This window comes from Martes martes (assembly GCF_963455335.1).
Source record: "Martes martes genome assembly, chromosome: 15".
Classification (NCBI taxonomy): Eukaryota; Metazoa; Chordata; class Mammalia; order Carnivora; family Mustelidae; genus Martes; species Martes martes.
The window spans coordinates 26,207,078-26,223,211 of NC_137903.1; the positions used below are offsets into that span (position 1 = coordinate 26,207,078).

The window sequence follows — 16,134 nt, forward strand, 5'->3', positions numbered from 1 at the left end:
TCAGGCTCGTTCCCAATAAGCCATCCGGGATGTCTACACCCCTGGAGTCTCTCAACAGTAGATCTAGAGCTTGGGGTTGGGGGAGAGGAGATCCTGAGTCGGAGCTGAGCAGCGTCGCTTTCTCCAGAAATCAGCCTAAACAATGGGGAAGAACCTAGACGGGGCCATGCCAGGCTTCCCAGCCAGGGACAAAGAATTAGCTCGGGGTCCCTGAGTGGAAGCTACCAGAGCTGACGGACCATGGTCTCCGACAAGAATGGAGCAAGGGCTGTCCGCTTTTCCGTCCCCACACGCCCTACCCGACCCCTGCTGCTGTAACCGGCCTCGTGTTCCTGCAGGTCCCTCCGTACCCAGAAGTGTTCCGGGACGGTCTCCACACCTACAAGTTAAACGAGCAAGACACAGATGTAAGAGCAGCTCTCCTGCTCCTCTGTCCTCTCCAGTCCCTCCCGCTGTCGTCCTCATCTTCGCTCTCCTCCGCTGGGGCTTTTCCTCCGTTCATCTCTGTCCTTCTGGTGGTTCCTCATGCCTTTGACTCATGCCCTCTATCAGCACAAAGACAACTTTCTGCCTTCCCCTTCCTCATACCCCTTCTTTTCTCGTTTCTCCCCCCAACCCCCCCCCCACCCCGCCGTGCTGGCTGTGTGTGGTTCCCCACGGAGCCCTAGACCCTCTTGTCTCCAGCAGTGGGATCTGCTTATTCCAGGAACACAGACTTCATTACGAGGGGCAGAGGCCAGGCTGCACTGTGTCCAGCGTGGCAGTCACCCCTGGACCACAAGAGGGAAGCACACGGCCCTGCCCGGGGTAGTGGGAGATGCCAGGTAGCAACAGGTGGCCCCTTATGGTTCATGGCCAAAGGGCACGGACAGTGGGTTCTGCAGGAGGGCAGGGCAGTGAGACCCTGTGGACTGGTGGGTCAGGGACAAAGCAGGTAACAGGTGAGCTGGGCCCGGGAGTGAAAAGGCACAGAAGACAAGATGTGGCCATTAGACATGAGTCACGGGGGTATTTGAGGAATGGCATGAATAAAGGTGTGGATACTGGAAAGCCTAAGTCTTTCTAGAACTTCCTCCCCATCACCCCTGGTCTTGCCTGGGTAATGAATCTACCCAGGAGGCCTGGGAGACGTTCCGTCCAGGCAAGGGCCAGAACTCAGGAGGATCCCAGTGTCAGCCATTCTGAGACCCCGGAAGGAGGGGAGAAAAGTCCTCTGAGCCTGCGGAACCATTTACATGGGTCACCGGTTTTCCTAACACGGCTAGTTCAGATGCCCCATGTACTCCTCCCACCCGTGCCCCTCTGGGAGGCCCCGGAGGCCAGCCACATTATCTCCTCAGCCCTTTGGGAACTGGAACCCCTAGGAGAAGGGGGATACAGGAGCTTAACATCTAACTCCTCTCTCCGCTGACTGACTTCCTCAGAGAATAAGCACATCCCCCCTCTCAGTAGGTCCTTGGGGAGTCCCCCGAGGTGAAGACCATCTTCCCGTTCCCAGGAGCCTTCAAGGTCAAAGTGAAGGAGGCCCAGGGTTCCTCAGCAGGGGAAAGGAGGCGGTGTCCAGAGGCCAGGCCCTTCCGACCCATTTCCCAGGTCCCTGTCAAAACCATGTCCTTCACCCCCTTCTCTCTCCCTCCCCTCCCCCCACCTCCTCGGGCCCCCAGAAGCTGCTGGGCAAATTGTGCGAGCAGAACAAGGTGGTGAGGGAGCAGGACCGGCTGGTGCAGCAGCTCCGAGCTGAGAAGGTGAGAGCAGGGGGGGCACCCTGGAGTTGGGGGTGTGTGGGGAGCCCGGCACAGACAGGTGTGGGGTGCTGTCTCCACTCTGAGCTGACAGAGCCCTATCTTAAACTTCTGTCCTTTCCCTAACTGGGACTGCGGAAGCTCTTCTGTGGGCCTGGCCGGTGGGGACAACCTCCACGAAGGTGCTGGGTTGAACTGCTGGGGCTCAGAGAGGAATCATCAGAGCCGCTGACAGCCATTCCCCTACCTGTCTTCAGGAGAGCCTGGAAAGTGCCTTGATGGGGACCCACCAGGAGCTGGAGATGTTTGGGAACCAGCCTGCCTACCCCGAGAAGCTGCTGCACAAGAAAGAGTCCCTACAGAACCAGCTCATCAACATCCGGGTGGAGCTGTCCCAGGCCACCACGGTAAGGCCACTCCCCCCCGCCTCCCCTCCCCTGGTCTGGCTGTCTGCGCCAGGACAGGAGGGCCACCCCTCCCGGGCTGTGCTGTCTCGTTTCCGACTCAACTCGGTGGTCAGGAGCACCTGAAGGGGCAGAAACAAAAGACCTTAATATTAATAGTGCCCTGCAGATAGGCAGCGAGCGTGCCAGCCAGCTCGCTGCATAGGGTCTCCGGCAAGGAAACGGGCTTCTTTGCCCCAAACCGCTCCTGCCCTGCTGTTATTCAGGACAGGGCGAGGTCCAGGGCTCCTTATCTCGTGGGCTGCTTTCACAGCTTTGCTGCCTCCTCTGTCCTCTCCCCTGGAGAACCAGGACACTAGGCCGGGCTGCTGGCCCGGTCATTTGCCATGGGCTCAGGGCAGACCATGTAGGACCGACTGCCCAGAGAGTTCTGGGGTGCTGCGGCCGAAGGCCCAGCAAAATATGGCCCAGAAAGGAGGAAGGTCTCTAACCCCCAGGGAGCAGACACCTTTGGGTTTCCTCTCTTCTTGCCCTCCGCTTGGGGTCACCCAGTCTGGGGAGACCAGGAGGGGGTGGGCATGGTATGATCCCATCCCCCACATCTGGAGAGGATTCTGGTTTCTGTGTTTTAGCCTACAATCGGGTAGGCCACTGTTATGCTATCATCAGAATGTCTCAGCCCTGAGCCCTGTCCTCCTGTCCCTCTGTGCTCTCCTTTAAGCCCTGCGAGACCCCAGGTGCCCTGGCCCTGGGCCCTGTGTAGGGATGGGTGGGGAGGAAGGCTTTGGCAATGGCCGCTGTCTCAGTAAAGCCCCTGTTGCAGGCCCTGACGAACAGCACCGTAGAGTATGAGAGCCTTGAGTCAGAGGTGTCCGCCCTGCACGATGACCTCTGGGAACAGCTCAATTTGGACGTCCAGGTGAAGAGGGCCCCTGGGCAGGAGGGGGTCAGTGTGCCTTCCCTTCTCCTTTGGGCCAAAGGGGCTTCCTTTCTTGCTTCCAAGATCTCAGAGACTTGAGACAGGGCGTCTGTCTTGAGACAGAAGACAAAGTTCACATCCATGTAAAACAGACATTCTCGGGATGAAGACCGTGTGGAATCTTCTTTAGTTCCATCAGATCATGAGAAGGGAATAAAGCAGAAACATGAGAGCGCTGGGTTAGACGAAGATACTTTATGACTGGAAGGACTGAACCCATCGAGATAGATACGGATGTAGGTCTGGATAAGGGTTTCAGTCCACATGCGGGTAGAGCTGTGGGCCTATGTGCAGCTGTCTCTCTCGACCTCAGAAGGAGGAGTCGGTGCGGGAGCCAGCCACTCAGGACCTTTGAGATAGGAAGGAGCGTTCCCTTCCCAGGACGGTTAGAAACACTGCTTGGAGGCAGGAGACGGCAGGCATTGACCTTGAGGAGTTCCTGTTCTTTTCGTCCCTTGATCTTCTCTACACCCACTCTGCATCTGCTCTCGCTAGCTTTGCCAGCCCTGTCTCTCCGATGCAGGTCATGCCCCCACTTCCCCTAGTTTCCTCCGGGTGATGAAACTCACCACCCCCCTTGCAGCTGGTTAGGGAGGGGGAGGTGAAGGCCCTCCGGATCCAGAGCACCTGAATGCCTCCGTGTCCTGTGGGCAAGCCTGACTTGCAATACGAACACCTTAGGGGATCAGGGAGCATCCTGGTCGACGGCACCAGCTCTCGAGACAGATAGACCCAGACTCAGAAGGCAGTCACACTGCTTACTAACAGGGTCATGGGCACGAGTCTCTCCATCTCCAAAGTCGGGACACCTGAGGCCTGTGCCGCACAGAGTTCTTGTGCAGCCGGAAGAGTTAGTGTACTCGAGGCCCCGTGCCAAGTCTGGCGCATCGGGTGGAGGACCGTGGGGAGGCTAAATAGGCGGTAGCTGTGATTTTTCCAAGGGCAAACTCTAACTGAACATAATTCGTGACTACTTGGGCAGACATTAGGTGTCGGTATTACGAAAGGGCAGTTTGGCTAGAAGGAACGTTAGTCAATTGCATACCCTTGCCCTTGACAACGTGCTACCCTCAAGTGTCCACCTACAGGGGCATTTGCTCCAAGACCACCCTGATCTCCCCAGGGAAGCTGAGGCTGCAGGTTTACCTAAAGGGACTCTGGGCTGTGACGACTGGTCCATCTCCTCTGGGGCTTTCCCACAGGAAAGATGAACGCGCCAAAGGGACGTGGGAGCATGTGTGTGCGCAGGTCTCCTACCGGCCCAGAGGGATGTGGGGAGAAGGCTGGCGCACTCCTCGTGGCCACCTCCCTTGACCCACTCTCGTGTGGTTCCAGAATGAGGTGGTCAACCGGCAAATCCAGAAGGAGATCTGGAGGATCCAGGACGTGATGGAGGGGCTGAGGAAGAATAACCCATCCCGGGGCACCGACACGGCCAAGCACAGAGGTGGGAGCCTTCTCCGCCGGCCTCCTGACGGTCACCAGAAATGCTCTGGTCTTTGGCTTCCATCCCACATCTCTCATGCTCCCCTCCTCTCTAGGCCCTCACTCTGGGCTCGGAGCTAGTCAGGGCCTTCTCAGGCTTCCGGGATCTGCCCCGGAGATGGTAGGTAGGGGTCCCTTATTCCTTTCCCTCCGCCCAGAACAGACCAGACATGCCACTCAGGGACCTTGTGGACCCTGATAGTCTAGATTTGTCCCCAGAAAAGGTCAAAGAGCACCTGGGCATCCCCACCCCACCCCCACCCAAGCCTGTGGGCCGGGTGGTGATCGGAAGCGCTGGGACTTCGGCTGGCTTTCTTTGCCATCTCAGAGGCTACAGTGTCCTTTCCATCCATCATCTCATCATCTCCGCGGCCAGCCTGCTCCCCAAGCCCTGGACTAAGTCCCTCCATCAGGCCTGGGTAGCCCTGAAACCTCCCTCCCACGTCCCTGGGGCCTCCCCAGCCTCCTCCACCCACGGAGCCCACCCCCATGCCAGGGCACACCCCTACCCCATCCATCCCTCATCTCTCCCCTCTGCTTGCCCCCAGGAGGCCTCGGCCCCACGGCCACCTACAGCTCCAACAGCCCCGCCAGCCCTCTCAGCTCCGCCAGTCTCACCAGCCCCCTAAGCCCCTTTTCACTGGTGTCCGGCTCCCAGGGGTCCCCCACCAAGCCCGGGTCCAGCGAGGTAAGCTGAGAAAATGGAGTAGAAGGTAGGTGGGGGAGGGAGGGAGAACCAGGTCCTCTTCCGCCTGAAGGACACAGACTGTGCCCGTCTCCGCCCCTGAGGCCTCCAGGCCTAGTGCTTTGGCTTTCTGTCTAGGGTGCTCGTTCTCACACCCAGTCTGGGGAACTTGCTTCCAGATTTTCCCTTTACTTGGCCTCATCGGCATTCGTCATCTTCAGCCTCCGTCCAGGGAAGTCTCTTCCTAAGCACAAGGATGGTTAACAAAGATCCCCAGCGCTGAGTGGGACTTTAAATCCAGGACTGTCCCGGCATGTGACAGGGTTGAGGGTGGGCGTGGGGAGCGGTTTCCTAGCTGGTGTCTCGTGGGGCTCTACACGGGGCAAGGGATGCGGTGAGGCCCTCTCAGAAACATACACGGGCATGCCCGAGGCCCTTCTCCCAGGGAGCCCAGTGTCCAGGCGGGGACCAAGACCGATTTATAGGAAGCAGCCAGCCTCTGGAACGTGGCAGTGTGTGTCTCAGGGTGGATCGTAACTACCCTGATGTTCCGAGGGGAAGGTTGAACCTTCGCTGGGACAGGTAGAGGAGCAAGCGAGATGCATCACAGGCAGCAGAGGTGGTCAAAGCAAAGACAGAGGGTGCGGATATGCCCAGGGTGATGGTGAGGCCAGTGAACAGGGAGCTTTGGAGAAAAATTGGGGGACAGTGGGGAGCAGTGCACAGGTGGGGGCACAGCCGAGGAGAGACTTGAAGCCAGGCTGAGCGTTCGCTCCGGAGCTGGAGCGTCCTCCAGGCCACGGGTGGGAGTTTGGTGGTCCAGGGGCCGGCCCTGGGTCCCCGCGATGTCATCTGTCCCCTGCTAACACTCTTTTCTCCTGCTCTCACAGTGGCTGCTCTCCTTCCTCCTAATGCTCTGGCTTCTCTCTGCCTCAGGAGCCGGGCCCGCCGCGGCCCCCCCTCCCCAAAGCCTACGTCCCCCTGGAGTCTCCTCCAAACGTGCCACCACTCCCTAGCGAGAGCCGCTTCTGGCCATACCCCAGCTCCCCTGCCTGGCACCACAGTGGCGAGCCAGCCAGGGGTCAGGTACCCAGCCCCCTTGGGTCCTGGAGGGCAGGGGCGGAGGGAGCGGGGCAAAGGGGCAGGTGAGGGGCAAGGCAGGACATGGAACCATTTTTCCCTCATTTCAATATTAATTTTCCCACAGCCACCCGGTCGGACTCTAGGATAAGGAAAGGTGGCTTTCCCCTTTCTGCTCTCTGTGGACAGAGAGGAAAATGAGTTTCGCCTGCCCCATGCCCGGGCTCCTGGGCAGCTCTTGGCTGTGAGCGGTGGTGTGCCCCACTTCCCACCACTGCGAGCAGGCGAGGGAGGTCGAGGGACCTGCCACGGCTGGTGCCATTCCAATCCCTTCCTGTCCACCTCGGACCCCGGTCCTTCCGTGCTATCTGTCTCTCTGCCTTTCCTGTGTCCTCTTGGGTCTCATCGGCCCTGGGCTGTAAGCTGCCCTGTTCTGGCTCCCCAGACTCCCTCCCCAGGACAGAGGTGCAGTTAGGCTGGGAAGAGGTTGCGGGTGGGTAGTCCCGCGTCTAAAACCGGGCACCATGTTCTCATCCCGGCTCAGCTGCCAGGACGCACGCAGCCCCTGAGGGGCCGGCTGCCGGTGAGCGGGGCGGAGAGGCAGGGTCACCTCCGCTTTCCAGACGAGGGGAGGCGATGGGCTCACCCATCTCTGTCACTGGACTCGAGCTGGTGTTTCTGGCCTCGGGCTCAGTCTTTCTGTGTGTCCCTCACGAAGACTTAGACCCTTTAGCTGTCCCGTGGGAGTGTAGAGAGGGTGCCGGTGTGTCTGAGGCGCCTTCTAGTCCCATGATTCTGCGAGCCCTCAAGCTAAGTGTGCACTTCTGCCCCCCAGAATCTTGGTACCAAAGCCCACCTGGTTCTCTTGCTCAGGTTTTGGGTGGGATCCTGACAGAATCCTCAGAGAACCTCGTTCTTGTAGCCCCCCTCCTCCAGCCATTCCTCCTCTCTGGCGCACAGCAAGTCTGTGCTTCTTGGCGCTCGCCAAGAGGCCTGGTCAGGTTGAGGGACCTCTCTGTGGGCCTCAGCTGAGGGCCTCCTGGAAGCCCTGAGCCCTCACTCCCCGAGAGGAGCCAAGATTGGCCGGCCTTAAGGTGGCCTGGGTGGGAGGCTCCACGGCGTCCCTGCCCACCTCCCAGCAGGCACACTCAGAGTTTCCTCGTCCTGGGTTTTCAAGGCTCTGTGCTCCAACCATTGAAACCAAAGAAACATCCTTGAGAGCCAAGTTCCCAACGGTCCCTACAGCGCAGGCCATCTTCTCATTTCTTTCCCCCAGCCCAAGGCAAGCCATGAGCAGAGCAAGAAAGACCCCCACCAGACCTCACCCCTGGACACCACTAGAGACATCAACCTCGTGCCCACCAGGCAAGAGGTGGAGGCAGAGAAGCAGGCGGCTCTCAACAAAGGTACTTCCTATCCCATCCTGCCCTAGAAGGAAAGCCAAGGGTCAGAGAGATGCTCCTTCACAGCCAAAGAGAGCGAGCGCCCACCCATCCCGGGCCTTTCCTCTCTGCCACAGGTGGGACTGGGCCTCCTTGGAGAAGCAGGCTCCCCGTCTCCCTGCCCCACTGTTCTCAGGAAGGCCCACTGGCCGTTTTGTCTCCCTACAGTGGGCATTGTGCCTCCTCGGACAAAGTCGCCCGCCGATGAAGAGCTAACGCCGTTAAGGGTGGTGAGAAGGAGTGCCGATGGGCTCACCAATGGACTGTCCTCCCGGGTGAGCACAGCCTATGGGCCCGGGCAGGCCTGAGTTGCTCTGGGGTTCCAGGGGCCTTTGTGTGTCCCCCCATCTGGCCACCATTCAAGAAACCCAGACCTGGAGGAGGAAGGCAAGACAAGTGGGAGGACGGCAACAGCCCCACTGGAGAAGTCTTCCATCAGGGAGACATATCAAGGGACAAGGGACAAGGAAGATACACATAAGAAAGAATAGTTAGCAAAATTGTTACTTTTTTAAAAAGATTTTATTTCTTAATTTGAGGGAGAGTGAGCATGAGCAGGGAGGGGGCTGCAGAGAGAGAAGGGAGAAGCAGACTCTCCTGATGAACAGGGAGCCCGATGCAGGCTCCCAGGACCCTGAGATCATGACCTGAGCAGAAGGCAGATGCTCAACTGCCTGACCCACCCAGGTACCCCTTATAATAGTCTATATTATAATATATAACATATAATAACGAAATGATTATAATGTGCCAGCGATGAACTACAAATCCAGCAAAAATCAGTGATCAGAGTCAAAAGGGCCAACCTAAGGCAGTAGACTCGTTTCTTGGGGCTTCTGGGAAATGAACAAAGCCCCCCAAACTTGGGGGTTTAAAACAAGAGGAAGTTGATTCTCTCACAGTTGCAGAGGCCGGAAGTCCAAAATCGAGGTGTCCCCAGGGTTGGTTCCTGGGGAGGCTCCGAGGGAGCGTCCATCCCATGCCCGTCTCCCAGCGTCAGGTGTTGCTGGCCGTCGCTGGTGTGCCTCGGCTCGTGGACAAAACACCCCAGTACCTGCCTGCACCTTCACATCACCTTCTACCCTGTGTCTTCCGTCCTGTCCCTTACAAAGATACCTAAGACTGGACGCAGGGTCCACTCCAATCCCCGACGCTCTCCTCTCAAGATCCTTACCTTAACCACAACCACAAAGACCCTATTTCCAAATCAGGTCACATTCATAGGTTCTAGGGGGTTAGGCCGTGCCCATGTGTTTTAGGGGCCATTCTTTTTTTTTTTTTTTTTTTAAGATTTAAAAAAAAAATTTATTTATTTGACAGAGAAATCACAAGTAGGCAGAGAGGCAGGCAGAGAGAGAGGGGGAAGTAGGCTCCCTGCTAAGCAGGGAGCCCGATGCAGGGCTCAATCCCAGGACCCTGAGATCATGACCTGAGCCGAAGGCAGAGGCTTAACCCACTGAGCCACCCAGGCACCCCATTAGGGGCCATTCTTTAACCCACCACAGACAGGCTTCCCAGAGAAGGGACACTGAAGGCATTAGGGCAGATGAGGAAGCGGGAGTGGGGGGTGAGCACCCGACAGAGCCCCACTCTCCCCCTGCAGCAGGAGCGCCCCAAGAGTGCCGTGTTCCCTACTGAGGGCAAGGTCAAGATGAGCGTGGAGGAGCAGATTGACCGCATGCGGAGGCATCAGAGCGGCTCTATGAAGGAGAAGCGGAGGAGCCTGCAGCTCCCGGCCAGCCCGGCCAGCCCAGCCAGCCCGGCCCCCGACCCTGCTGCCCGGCCCGCTTACAAAGTGGTAAAGTCCTCCCAGCCTCCCGCAGGCCGGGCCGGGCATCTGCCGAACACAGCGTGCCCCCAGTCTGTGACCGGCCTGGACTGGGGCAGCTGGGTGGGGGGGCGTGAGAGATAGGCCAGGAAGGACCCAAGCTGGGCACCTGGGAGAATGGGGGGGGCCTTCTCCCCACTAGGTGGAAGATACACGGCAGCAAAGCGTTTCTTGTATGTGTTTAAAGAAAAATAATTCACAAAAGGGAGTGCGTTGGTTGTTTCAGTTGAAATGAATGATACAAGATTCAGTTAATAGAGCATAGTGCAATATTCAGCACCCAGGGAGAGCCGTCACTCACACACGTGTCTAGAGCATTTTCCGTGTGTTTCTGTGTAGACCCTGGGGTGGGTCTACCAAAGAGGGTCGTCATAGGGCCCTGCCACGTGGCGCCGTGTGGTTCTCGAATCTCACCTTATTTTGTTTAGTTCTTTCAGTTCCCAGGTTAGGAATTACCACCCTGTCTTAGATGTAGGGAAACCAAGTCAGGAGAAATTCAGGACTCCTGCGCCATGCGGCTGTTGAGTGTGGAGCTGGGAATAGCCCCAGGCTTCTGCCTTTTTTCTTTCCACCAAATTTCAGAAATACAGGAAAATCAGGATTAAAAGTCCTACCCTCGAAGGGCTTACAGTCTCCTTGGTGGATTGGAGCTTCTGTAACAGGAATCCACTAATCCAACTGCCTAAGAGAGATGGCACAGACTGAACACAGGGTCCAGCCAGATGGGAAGTAACGAGTCCCAGTGAGACAGACATGTTGATGACATTTGGCCTTTGCAGGTGGGCAGGCTTTGGACAAGCAGCATGGCAGGAGGCTAGCTCTCCCACGGTGGGAACGGTGGGGTGGCAGCCAGATCGGCATGATGAGCGGGGACAGCGAGGACACAAGCCTGCTTGGGGCTGCCTGGAGGCATGGGCAGCAGGGGACAGAGTCCCCATGTGGTCATGATGGCACTGTCCCCTAGGTGCGCCGTCACCGTAGCATCCACGAGGTGGACATCTCCAACCTGGAGGCAGCCCTGCGGGCGGAGGAGCCTGGCGGGCAGGCCTATGAGACGCCGAGGGAGGAAATTGCCCGGCTTCGCAAAATGGAGCTGGAGCCCCAGCACTACGACGTGGACATCAATAAGGAGGTGAGTGAATTCCAGGAGGGCAGAGAGGGAGAAAGCCTGGGGGTAGGGGTGGGGACGTGGGGAGGGGATGGAACGGAGGTGGTGACCTTGGTCCCTCCCCAGCTCTCCACGCCAGACAAAGTCCTCATCCCTGAACGGTACATTGACCTGGAGCCTGATACTCCCCTGAGCCCCGAGGAGTTGAAGGAGAAGCAGAAGAAAGTGGAGAGGATCAAGACGCTCATTGCCAAGTCCAGGTAATGTGCTGGGTGAACTTCAACATCCTCTGCCCGCCCTGGCACCTGGGGCACTAGTGCCCTTGAATCCAGCACCCCGCCCCATGCCAGTGGGAGCCCTGAGCCTCCCCAGCGGAGGGCAGGTGGAGAGTGGCTCAAGGCAGCAGAACAGGCCCAGCCCTGTGGCCGGGGCAGGGAAGCTGTCGTTGCGTGCCCAAAAGACCTGTTGGATGCAGGCACATGCTGTCGTCAAGACAAACTGAGGGGTTGCCCTCTGGTGACTTCTCTTCCTCATCAAGGCTGCCCCAAATGTTCACTCGAACCTTCTCATTCATTTTAAGACATTACAGTGGGGGGTCCCAAAATGTGTTTTGCCAGGGTCCGTCCCACTCCCCCCTGGGGACAGCCTTGCTGGGAACCAGAGCCTGCCCACTCACAGGCCTCTGGCCACCCCGCCAACCTCAGTCCACAGGCCCTCCCCAAGCCAGTCAGACCATCCTGTCCCCCCACTCCATGTCTGTGTGTCTGTGCCTCCTCAGTATGCAGAACGTGGTGCCCATCGGCGAGGGGGACCTTGTGGACGTGCCCCAGGACTCAGAGAGCCAGCTGCAGGAGCAGGAGAAGCGGATTGAAATCTCCTGTGCCCTGGCGACCGAGGCCTCCCGCAGGGGCCGCATGCTGTCTGGTGAGAGGGGCCGGGCCCCGCTCCTCCAGGGAGACCGGCTGACCAGGTGCAGGGGAGGAAGCTCAGGGCTGCAAGGGGGCCAGGGATAGAGAGACACAGGGCCAGGGAGACCTGCCTGAAGGTCAGGACGAGCATTTATTGAGCACCAGGTACTGTGCCAGGCTCGGCGGGGTGCCAAGGGGCCAGAATTGCCTCCGGGAGCTCAGAGCTGGGATGCTCTCCTAGAGCCGCTCTATGAAGGAACGGCCAGAAGCCACTCAGGGAGCAAGGGCGCCACTGTCCCTGGGCAGCTCAAGGAAAGGCTTAGCGAAATGGCGATCCCTGAGCTTGCCTGGGAAGGATAAAGGCATCACCAGGCACGGAGTGGGCCCAGGCATTACAGGGTACCCTCTCCTTTCCCCTCTGGCTGTGTGCAAATAGGAAGGTGACGGAAGGACAGGCGGCCAGAGGTGAGAGTGATCCAGCCACCACCCTGGCTACTGACCCAAATCCACTTCTCTGCTAGGAAAAGATGAGAATGAGGAACAGACCTCATGCTGATATAAAAGCTAGAGGGTTCCGACCAGTCACTGTGAGGTTGAGGTCAGCCTGAGGTATGGCCCCAGAGAAGGTGAGACCGGAATCAGGAAGAACAGAAGAGGGTCTCTTAATGGGAGGGTGAAGCATGGAGGAAAGACAGTGGTTACATGATGCAGCCCGTCCAGGGGGTGCGGAATGTGTCCCCCTCCTCAGGACCAAAGGTGATTAGGGCAGAGAAGGAGAGGGAGGGCTTAGAAGGCCGGTCCAGAGAGATGCCCGCGAAGGATGCCAGGTTTGCAAGGAGGAGGAGGCAGAGAGACAGGTGTGCTGGCCCCCAGTGATGGTAGCCCGGGCGAGGGGTCAGCAACGAGCAGCTTGGGACTGTGGCCAGAAGCCCGGTGGAAGGGATGGCGTTTCGTGTTGGTGATCAAGAGGGATTTGAATTCTGGCTTCTGGGGACTCTATGTCCTCATCTGTAAAATTCGAATCAAAATACCTGCGTGGCAGTGTGAGCAATGGCGACAATGAATGCTCAGCGCCCAGCACAGTGCCTGGCACTCAATAAGTGGTCACTGAATGCTAGCCCAAGGTGGCCGCGGCGGTGCTGGTGACGGCGGTAGGACTCGTTGACCTAGCAGTAGCTGGAGTGGAAGGAGGCTCTGTGTGCGTTTTTTCTCGCTAATTTTAATGTGGATATTTTTAGAACCAGAGGGTTTCGGGCTACAGCAAAGGGAATTTACGCCTTAAGGAAGAACCTACTGGCGGTGAGGGTCTAAGGGTCATCTAGTGGGCGGCTAGGGAACACGGCTGGAGGTATTTCAGAGAGAGGCTGTTGGCTGGGCTGGAGCTGAGGACAAGAGAAGGGATGGGCTTCAGACAGTCCCGTCCTGCAGGACACGGAGTGAGCAGGACAAGTTTGGGCTGCACGGAGGCCTCCATCCCACCTCTCTGTAGTTTAGCTATAAAATGAACTCGAATCTTCCAAAGATCAAATTCCTCCTGCTCTGGGCAAAAGGCAACTTCCTGTTTCAAGGGTTAGCGCACACAACACTGTTTTTAAAACTTCCCTCTGCCCTCGCTCCAGCCCCTGGCTCTCTCTCCTATCATTTCCCAGCCAAAGGTTCCATGAAAACAAAACCCAGCCTGGCCTCTCAGATTTCCCTCTCGATACGCACCAGCTTACGTTTCAGGGTCTGTGCGCTGAAAGTAAACCGTCATTTTGCTTTTGCCAAAACCCCAACTATTTAAAAAATGGCATAGCAGGGCCAGACCTCAGACTTAGCCCACTGTCGCCACTGCCCCTTGGCCTCTGGCCCAGATTCCCAGAGCTGCAGCTCTGCCCGGGACAGCGAGGACTGTGCGTGGGCACGGGTTCAAGCCTGGGACCGTGCGTGTGGGAGTGCCAGGTGCGGGTCGTCAGGACAGCGCGGCGTGCACAGGGTGGGGAGGCCGTGCCCAAGAGTGCATGTGTGGTGTGCATGGCGGGGTCAGGAATGCTTGTCAGCAGACCCAGAGCGTGCAGACTCAAGGAGGAGGTATAGGGGAAGACGCGGCAAGTGAACGTTTGTACGCGTGGCACGATGTCGTGTGCAGTGTCTGTACTGGGGGACGTTTGTAGAGGGACGCGCATTTGTGTGTATTCAGGTGCATGTTTGGAGAGGATGTGTGAGCGCAAATACAGAGGTAGGGGTGTGTATGTCTGCAGAATGTCTACGGACATTGTGGGGAGATCACTATGAGTACAGGAGGGATTTAGCGAGCCGTCGGAGTTTACATAGGTGTATGTAAGTGTCCAGCTTACGGATGGAGGCAGTGTTGATGAATGCACGTATTTCTGCGGGACTGGCTTGTTCTGCAGTCTGAGGACGGATAAAACACATTTGTGTCTGTGTTGTGCATGGCGAATACATTGCAATATTTGTGAACACGTATCTGTGTGTGCAGGAGGGAGGAGAGCAGGTCTCATGAAGGGGCAGGATGGGTGAGCAGGTGTGATCGATGATTTATGCACACAGATGAGATAGTACTCGTGGACCCACGGCTATGATATCACATCTGTCCAATACATAGCTGCTACGTGTGTGAATTTTAACTATTTCACCTCACTTCAAAGCGAGCTGGTCTAAGTGCACGGCACTTGCTTCAGCCCGACTGGAACCGGAACATTTCCCTTTCATTGAGGATTGTATTTATTTATTTGGGAGAAGAGCGAGAGCACGAGCAGGGGGAGGGGCAGAGGGCGAGGCAGGTTCTCTACTGAGCGGGGAGCGCGATGCGGGACTCGATCCCAGGACCCCGGAATCATGACCTGAACTGAAGGCAGATGCCTAACTGACTGAGCCACCCAGGCACCCCATAAATTTCCACTATTTCAATGGATATATTCCTAATATATATTTAGAAGTTTTCTGCCTTCATAAAGAAGTTATATTTAACATAATTCACTTTTCTTGCTCTTGTTCATTTAGTATCATTATAAATACCCTTCTGCTGCCCATTTGTTGAAGGGATGCCCTTGGGGCTGTAGTTGGTACAGACCGCAGCTCTATGCTAAGTTCTCCCAAACTGCTACGCCTTTAAAGGTATTATATCTACTTTTTACAAAAGACTTTTTCGCCTCGGTTGTGCCTTCTTCTAGCTGTCAGTGGGGCTGCTGAGTCCTTTTTCTCCCCTGACTTCCGTTTCTGATCTCCCGTGGGGTAGACACCCAGCAGGTCAGCTCCTCAGAAGTGTGTAGAAGTAAAGAGAAACTGGCCTCTCGGGCGCTCCTCTGCGCATAATTTTAAGAGCCTCACTGCACGCACGTTGCCATCGATATTTGGCTTTCTTGAAACAGCCCTGGCTCAGTTTTTGACTTTTTGACTGTTTTAGAAGTCAAAGTTGCCAAACAGCTAACCACTGGGTCCGTGATACAGACATACGCACAGACATGTGTTTTGAAAGCGTTTGCGAATGTATTTGAGTGTGAAGTCACATGTGTGTTGGGTCCCGTGGAAGAGTACGGTTTGGAAGTGCACAAACACACATATCTGAGTTGTGGGCAACAAGCGTGGAAAACTGTTGGATCCCGTGCTAGAAGTCTGTATTCTGTGTGGGCAGATACGGCTTCCTGCTCACGAGAAAGTTCCACGTCTTGTGTCCATCTGTGGCTGTGTGTGTACGCGATGGGAGTGCACAGAGGGCAGGGAGGTGTTGGGGTCCAGGGCAGGGTAGAGCGCAAGGGGCTAGGAAGTTGGATGCCAGGATCCTTCTGTTGGAGGAAACAGTGTGACCCTGGCTGAGGTCTGGTTCTCCTCTGAGGCCCTGTGAGCACGTTCTCTCTGCCAGTCTTGGGCCTCACAGCTGCCCTGAGTTGTGCCCGAGTCTGCAGACTGCAGAGAGCTCATCCCTCCTTCTAGGACCCCCTCCTCATTGGCCTTCCACTTTGCTCTTCTCAGCATGAGTCATAATGATCATAGAGTAAAATCCATTAATTCAAATGTCACCACTTTAAAGTTCGTAATGATTTGTTCAGGGGTGGACCAAAGTTTGCCCTTTCTGGATTGATGAAGAGGGGGTCCCCAGGGATAGTGGGGGACTGTGTTTCTGAGACCGCACGCTGGTCTAAATTCACAATCCCAGCCCTGCCGGAAGCCTCGGTTTCCACGGAGGTGATGCCCATGGTGATAACTTGGATCTAGTCGCCCGCCGGGGCCTGATGATTGGGGGTAGTGTGGTTTTCCTGCACTGTTCATCACCCACGGTAGCTCTGTGTGTAAGGAGCCGTTGGCTGCTCTGCTCTGTCTCCACAAGTGAGCGGAGCCTTGGCCCAGAGAGGCTGGCCTTGCCCACGGTCACACTGGTTCTCAGCAGAGCCTGCAGTGGCCCGGTCTCCTCCTTGGGGGCCCTCTGCCCCTCAGCGGCACCTGGGACCGAGGCCAGCTCCACCTCAGCTCTCC

At 57.1% G+C, this 16,134-nt stretch overlaps 1 protein-coding gene across 10 annotated transcripts in view; it reads left to right on the top strand.

Annotated features, from left to right (window-relative positions):
- PLEKHA6 (pleckstrin homology domain containing A6) overlaps positions 1–16,134 on the top strand; it is a 55,192-nt gene that overhangs the window by 36,133 nt on the left and 2,925 nt on the right. For 9 of the 10 annotated variants that reach the window (XM_080824068.1, XM_080824074.1, XM_080824075.1 and 6 more), the window contains 12 exons: positions 339–407; positions 1,665–1,745; positions 2,000–2,149; positions 2,970–3,065; positions 4,461–4,572; positions 5,159–5,298; positions 7,652–7,781; positions 7,986–8,092; positions 9,421–9,615; positions 10,610–10,777; positions 10,880–11,013; positions 11,532–11,677. In XM_080824068.1, coding sequence (XP_080680194.1) covers positions 339–407; positions 1,665–1,745; positions 2,000–2,149; positions 2,970–3,065; positions 4,461–4,572; positions 5,159–5,298; positions 7,652–7,781; positions 7,986–8,092; positions 9,421–9,615; positions 10,610–10,777; positions 10,880–11,013; positions 11,532–11,677 — 1,528 coding nt within the window. Of the gene's footprint in view, positions 1–338; positions 408–1,664; positions 1,746–1,999; positions 2,150–2,969; positions 3,066–4,460; positions 4,573–5,158; positions 5,299–6,231; positions 6,382–7,651; positions 7,782–7,985; positions 8,093–9,420; positions 9,616–10,609; positions 10,778–10,879; positions 11,014–11,531; positions 11,678–16,134 lie in introns of all 10 variants that reach the window. The other variant, XM_080824069.1, reaches the window with a different exon arrangement.